At 37.4% G+C, this 7,660-nt stretch overlaps 1 protein-coding gene across 8 annotated transcripts in view; it reads left to right on the forward strand.

Annotated features, from left to right (window-relative positions):
- LOC115223250 (dolichol phosphate-mannose biosynthesis regulatory protein) overlaps positions 1–6,278 on the forward strand; it is a 20,431-nt gene extending 14,153 nt beyond the window's left edge. For 5 of the 8 annotated variants that reach the window (XM_036512159.1, XM_029793751.2, XM_036512157.1 and 2 more), the window contains 5 exons: positions 1,836–1,865; positions 2,062–2,151; positions 3,728–3,830; positions 5,852–5,905; positions 6,052–6,278. In XM_036512159.1, the coding sequence (XP_036368052.1) occupies positions 1,863–1,865; positions 2,062–2,151; positions 3,728–3,830; positions 5,852–5,905; positions 6,052–6,080 (279 nt within the window). In that variant the 5' untranslated portion in view covers positions 1,836–1,862 and the 3' untranslated portion in view covers positions 6,081–6,278. Of the gene's footprint in view, positions 1–1,835; positions 1,867–2,061; positions 2,152–3,727; positions 3,831–5,851; positions 5,906–6,051 lie in introns of those variants that run through there. The other 3 variants (XM_029793749.2, XM_029793750.2, XM_036512156.1) reach the window with 2 other exon arrangements.
- Positions 6,279–7,660: the final 1,382 nt, after the last annotated feature.

Below are 7,660 nucleotides of genomic sequence, written 5' to 3' on the forward strand. Positions count from 1 at the left end.
TCCTTTGAAATAGTCACCTTGTGCAGCAATACACCGGCACCAGCATTCCTACCATTTTTGGAATCCGACCTGGAAGTCCCTGCAATTTGCTCTGGATCTTAACAACAGTGTTAAAATGGCAACCTTTGAGCTGTAGTTTCATCTTGAAGAAAAGATGAAAGGTGCTAAATCTGGAGAAAAGGGCTGTTTTTCTAAAATGCACCATAAATGTTCAATAATATCGAGATCTGGGGACTGTGGTGGCCAGATAAGATGTTCTAGAATGTTCCTTGGGCCATTCAGTAATAACTTTAGCTGTGTGAATTGGTGCATTATCATCCTGAATGATTGCATTTCCCTCTGGAAACAGTTCTGCAACCACAGGATGAATTTGGTCAAATAAAATGCTTAGTTTTGACTTTTAATTCTGCCATGAAGGGAAACCATTGGGCCAGCAGATTTCCAAGATATAGCCCCCCCCCATCATCACAGATACTCCGTGTTTAACAGTTGGTAAAAGTCAGTCTGGGTCAAATGCTTCTTTTGGCTGTCTCCACATGTATACTCAGCCAGTGGTCAAAAATAAGGTAAAAGATGACTTGTCTGAGAAAATACCATTCTTCCACTGCTCTAGGGACCAATTCTGTAGGTTTTTACTCCACTCCAAACACTTTGCAATGTTTGTTTTTGAAAGCAGTGGTTTTCTGATTGAAATCCTCCAGTGAAATCCAGCTTTGTGCATCTCCTGGTGAACAGTTTTTGTGGAAACTGGGTTCTCAAGGTGGTCTTTAAGCTCTGCAGTAATCTTAGGAATTGTACTTTTGTGATCCTTTCTAACAATTCATGTAAGAGTCCGACGGCCCCTGTCTGAAAGTCTTGGTTTTCTTCCAGAGTTTAGCTGTTTTCGTTACGCTAGTGCCTGCACCAACAATTTGATCTCTTTGAAAGTCTGACAGATCTGTCATTTTAATGAATTTTAATTACCTTTTTCTGATGATATCTGAAAAGAAACAGCAATTTTAGCAAAACATATTAAGCAACACTAATAATAAATCAAAGTCAATTATTTGACTAAACCCTTCAAGGGGGAACCCCAGCATAGCTGCAATCCAGAGACTGGAGCAAGTAAAAGATATTTTGCACTCCTTTACATATTTCTGAAGTAATAATTATGAATCTAACATTTTTGACATCAGTGCTTTCATCTTTCTTTTATCTTCTTCCCAGAGTGTTTAAGTATTGTAGAATTGATGCATTTCAATATGTTTTTTTAAGTTGTAAGGCTGCAAGCTATCAGAATCGTTTGTACGCAGAACAAAATGTTTAGCAGTATTTTGTCCGTCATTATGTTCTGAGTTCAAATTATGCTACAGTCAACTTTGCCTTTCATCCTTTTGGGGTCGATAAATTAAATACTACTCAAGTACTTGGAGTCGATGTGATTGACTTTCCCCCTCCCCCAAAATTTCAGGCCTTGTGCCTATAGTAGAAAAGATTATTTATTTATTTATTTACTACTACTACTACAGCAGTGAGCTGGCAGAATCATTAGCACATCAGGCAAAATGCTCAGCAGTATTTTCTTTGTTTCCATGTTCTGAGTTCAAATCCTGCTACAGTCAACTTTGCCTTTCATCCTTTTGCAGGGTCAATAAAAGAAATACCAGTTGAGTACTGGGGTCAATGTAATTGACTGACCCCTCTCTCAAAATTTCTGGCTTTGTGTCAAAATATGAAATCAATATTTTTTCAAACCAAATTCAAATCATCTTTTTTTTTGTTTTTTTTTTTCCGTTTTACTTTTTCTTCTGTTCCATTCATGTCCTTTTTTTTTCTTCTTTCTCTCCTATCTTTAGACTCGAAGAATTGGCTTCTGAAACAAGATGGTATGTATGCATGATCACATCTTATTTGATTGTTATTGCTACATTTTTCTGTTTTTCTTTACACACCTAATGTGCACTCAAGCATACACATACAAACATACACACACACATACACACACACACAAACATGCACACACACACTCAAATTTACACAAACTGGATGTGTAATTATTATTCTGTTTTAAATGTTCCGCAGGCCTCAAGCGTGGACCAAACCTTTGGATGGGGGCTGATGTTTCTAGCAGCCACAATTTTCATTTATTATTCCATTTGGGTTATTATTCTTGTAAGTAACCATCTTTTATCTTTTACTTGTTTCAGTCATTAGACTATGGCCATACTGGGGCACCACTTTTTTTTAATTGACCCCAGGACTTACCTTTTAATTTTTTTTAAGCCTGATACATATTCTATCAGTTCTCTTTTGCTAAACTGCTAAGTTATGGGGATATTATCAAACCAATACCATTTGTCAAGCGGTGATGGGGGACAAACACAGACACAAACACACACACACACACACACACACACACACACACACACACACACACACACACACATATATATATATATATCTTTTTCCTTGTTTCAATAATTAGATTGTAGCCATGCTGCCTTGAAGAATTTTTAGTTGAATGACCCTAATGCTTATTTTTATTTTTAATCTTGGTACTTATTGTATTAGTCTATCTTTCCTGAACTGCTATGTTACAGGGATGTAAACACACCAACACTGGTTGTCAAGCTGTGGTTGGGGACAAAGACACACATACAACAGGCTTCTTTCGGTTTCCATCTACCACATCCACTAATGAGGTTTTGGTCAACCTGAGGCTGTAGAAGACACTTGACCAAGGTGCCATGCAATGGGACTGAACCTGGAACCATGTGGTTGGGAAGCAAACTTCTTACCACGCAGCCATGCCTGCACCTACACACACACACAATGTTTAGTTCTTTTTCTTGAAATCCATTTTTTTGGATAATCAGAACCTAAACTGGCTTATGGTATTTTATTCCACAGAAGTCAATTCCACCTGCTTTCAGTCTTGTGGCAAGGATGAATTGGAATCGATGGAATAAAAGATGTGTTGGAGAGTAAAGTTATTTATTGGCTGATAGTGTTGTGCATCAGGCCATGGTTGATAATCCTGAACAAATCATTTTTCATTATTATTATTATTTGCTGGATCTGGAGAACGAGGCAGTGTCCATCACATTTGCAGGTGATGGGCCCTGTCCCCTCTCTCTCTAATATTGGTGAGATTGATACCAATAATGTTCCCCCTGAACCTTTGTAAGTTAACATCTGTAGGAAAGACAGATGCAGGGAAAGAATTTCAGGAGGCTGAGACACTGGGTGCAATGGTTAACACCAAGGAAGGACGGGGTACACCATAAGGGTAATGAGAAGAGGAGGGACAAATGCATGAGGAATACCTGAAGCTGAGTGGAGGTGGTATGAGCCCAACCATGACCAAAGAGCAAAGGTCATTATAACACCTGTTGAAATGGAAGAGAGAAGAGACAGTTCACCTGTGGGGCCAGAGCCTGGAGTAGGTAACCCTTTCTCCCTATTCTAGATGCAATCTAGGATCTTTGTGTGTGCATCATCTCAGATGTGAGAGAAGAAACTCTATTGTGGACCCTACCTGAGCTTTGTCACTTGAATCTTAACAGCAGGTACCTGGAAGTACTGGCCCTTTGATGGTGTGTCTGATGCCAGTGTAATTAGGTAATTAGTAGAAAATCATTTGAAATTAGTATTATGTCTGTTTTCCTATTTTGGGGTGTGGGGTGGGTGAGGATTTGGCTTATTGTTTTGTTATTTGTCATAGTAATGAATCCATTTATTTTTTCAGCCTTTTCTGGGACCAAATCAGAAACTGCATTCCTTCTTCCCTCCTCAGTTTTATGCGGTGGCCTTTCCATTGGTGTTGATGTCCGTAGCCCTTGTGATCATTGGTCAGTATTCTACCAATTGTTTTTCTATTTTTAAAACTTAAAATCACTTTCCCTTCTCTGTTGCTGTTATCATTGTTGAGCCCCATGTCAAGCCTACTTAAAAGGTCCCAAGATTTGAAACTACTCAAAACATCATAGAGGGACAAGTGATAGGAATAGGGGTGTTAGAAAGGTGGAAGGTTGAGAAATTGTCAGAGACACACACTTCACAGTCTGTGTGTGTGTACATATACATATATACACATACATGTATACACACACACACATGTACATATATATACCTAATGATACATGCCTATATTTATATACAAATATGCATGCACAATGTTAATGTTCCCTTCACCATGCCAGGCCAGCTGGGCAGGTCTTCTCCCACACAGTATATTACTCATCAATGCAGTCATCTCCTCTGTTAGATCTAATAACTTCAGATCCCTCTTCACCACTTCATCCCAAGGGTCTTTCTACAGGTTTCATTCACTTTAAGTGTGCAGCACTTCTTTAAACTTCCATACACATCATATGTTCAATGCAACACAGTCTTCTCTCTTGCACACAATACCTGTCTCCTCCTATGTTCATTTCATTTCTCAGCTCATCTGTACTCCAACTTTCATACACACTAGTATTACACATCCACCATAGCATACTCCATTTGTCTCCTATCTTCACAAATCCTCTTCATTCAAGACCCACATGTCTCTATCATGCAGCATTACACTCCATGCGCAAGCATCATACAATTTCTCTTCCCTCTAACAAAGGTAATGTCCTCCCTGAAGTTTTCCCATCCAGTTCTTACTGCTACTCTGCTTTCCGAATGCCCTTTCCCACTGCAAATTCGATCAAGGAGATAACAGAAGCCATTGGAAGAAGTCTGTTTCAAACAGGCTGGTTTCATCCACATTACTCCACCGGCTGGTTTCTCTGGTGTATAAACTCTTCCCTGGATGGGACACCAGTCTGTCCCATGGTTGCTCATTTTTACCAGCTGAGTGGACTGGAGCCGCGCGAAATGAAATGTTTTACTCAAGAACCCAACACATAGCTCAGTCCAGGAATCAAAGCCACAGTCTTATGATCCTGAGTCCAAAGCAGAAAGCACCAAATCATGTGCCTCCACATTTCATACATGGACTGAATTAGTTACTGCCTCTGTGTACCTACAGCACGTAAAGTCTCTGTTGGCAAACATAGTTTGCACTTGGTGCACTGTATAAAATTCCTACCTACTCCTTTTCTACAGATTAAGCAAAGCCATTTCCCTGATGGAAGCAGTGTCCCTTCTCCTTGACTACTTTCTAACATTTTAGTCTTTGCTAAATTCAATCAGAGGACCCTTTATTTTAACTTTTGTTCTCATACCTGGAATTTCTATTCTAATTAGCTTCAGCTATAACAACCTGGTCATCAGCTTAAAGGTTGTCCTACAGGCATGTGTGTGTGTGAGTGTGTGTATGTATGTGTATACACGCACACACACATCATCATCATCATCAACATTAACATCATTTAATGTCTGTCTTCCATGCTAGCAGGGGTTGGACAGTTTGACAGGAGCTGGTCAGCCAGTGGACTGCACCAAGTTCCAGTGTCTGCTTTCGGATGGTTTTTACAAAGTGAACTGGGTGCTTTTTACATGGCACTAGCACTGGCCATCCACTGTACAGAGTGGAATGGGTGCTGATAATTCATGGTGTACCTCCAAACCAGTACAAAATCACTCTTATATCCCTTGTACTCATTTTCCAAGACAAATTTCAATCTCATTAGTGAAGTAATTCCAAATAAATAAATACATAAAAAAAAAACATGATCAATAAACTAAATAAAATATGTTTAAAAAATTATGTTGGTTGTAACTGCCTTCAGAAAAGCATCATCATCGCATAGCTTCATTCATGTTCTGTTCTGTATACACTGGTTTAGCATAAAACTATTGATATTTTGAGACATATCTCTGTAGCTTTATATTAAACAACACAAGTATATCTTTAAATTATTGCATTTCTCTTTTCCAGGTTTAACTATGACAGTTATTATAGTCAGAAGTAAATTGAAATCAAAACCAAAAAGTGAATAAATTTTATTTTTTATATTTTTATGGAGTTGTTTTGAGTGTTTTTTTTCCTTTCTAAGTTATTCTAACCTTTTCATGTTTTAAAATATCTTTCATACTGGGTAGTCTCCCTTACTCTCTTTAAGTTTTTCTCTTTTTAAGGTAACAGAGAATCTATTTGGATCAATTAGTCAGATGAGGTGGGAGAGAGCTGTGCCTGAGAACTCGATGAACTTTTCAGGCCCTCCCAATATTGTTGTGGATGATGCTCAGCTTCTACTAAACACGTGGTTCTGCCTCTCGTTCTGTCATACAAAATTTCTGTTTTAAAGTCATCTAAAAACTTCCCATCAAACTTTCATGTTAATTTGTGTTCCAAACACCAACTTAATGACAAAATAGTTTTTCTAAATTCTTCATTACTTTCGAAATTAGTTGAAGCAAAAGCAATGAAAATTTAGTAACAAAAAGATTAGACATCTTAATTTCTATTGATAGAAAGGTTTGAGTAAAGTAATTAATGTGAAATCATTTAGAATAGGGGTTCTCAACTATTGTTTTACTTGTGGATCCCTTTGATTCCTATTTTATTCATGTGGACCCCATAACCAGTCAATGTTTAAAAAATATCATTAGGAATTATATTTTTAAAAATTGTAAAAATATTTTGTGTATTGCAGACATATAACCAATTTAATGTAGATAATCTTTAACACCTAACTAAATTCTATGGAAAATAAATAACAATAATGAAATTATTGCATACAGTGCTCAGGTCTCCTATCTTCACAAATCCTCTTCATTCAAGACCCACATGTCTCTATCATGCAGCATTACACTTCATGTGCAAGCATCATACAATTTCGCTTCCCTCTAAAGGAGAAGCCCTTCGTTGCTAACAAAGGTAATATCCTCCCTGAAAGTGTCTATAAAGTGTATACAATGTTCACAAGTAAAACGAGTCATAAATTTAGAAGGACATATTTAATAGAAGAACCTTGCAGTTGATGCTGCTCTGCTAGTTTTGCAATATTTGGCTCCACCATTATCAGTGATAATCAAAGATCACTTCTTTCTCCAATTACAAGCTTTTGACAATAACTTAGTGACATGGCTGAGGCCAGATTCAACAAGATAAGATTAAAGCAAAAGCAGGAAAGTACAATTCTGCTTTCTCCCAGAGTCGTGGATGCCTTGTTGCAGTGTCATTACTTTTCCATACATTATTATGTTCCCCGTCTTCAAATCTTTCCTGAAACATTTCCTCACTCTGCATTTCAATAAAATCCTTCTGCAAACAGATACCTGCATCAGCAACATTAACTTCAAAAGGGTCCCCCAACACAGTATATTTAACTTCAGCAGGTCGCTAAACCAAGCTTCCCAAATGTTCATCTTGCAGATTACTGCTATTTTAATCCAAATTAGAAAATTACAATCTGACATACAACATTCATTTTCCACAGCTGTATTTTCCCTAGAAAAGCAGAAATAGTTCCTTTGGAAAATATGAGATCAGATTTTTGTCCTTGAAGCTGTTTATTAAATTAATTTTCTCAAATATATTTGATAAATAAAACATAACACAGCTGTTGGTTGAGATTGTTGTTTGCTAGAAATGAGACAATAGCGTCCCAAAGTGCAACAAAACAACACAGACATCTTTTGATAACCATCTCACTTTTGTGTCAATTACAAGGTATTTAAACTTTTCTTCATTTTCATTACAGAATTCATGAAAGAATTTGATTTAATATCGTTAAGAACTTTT

The sequence above is a fragment of the Octopus sinensis genome, linkage group LG22 (assembly GCF_006345805.1).
Source record: "Octopus sinensis linkage group LG22, ASM634580v1, whole genome shotgun sequence".
Taxonomy (NCBI): Eukaryota; Metazoa; Mollusca; class Cephalopoda; order Octopoda; family Octopodidae; genus Octopus; species Octopus sinensis.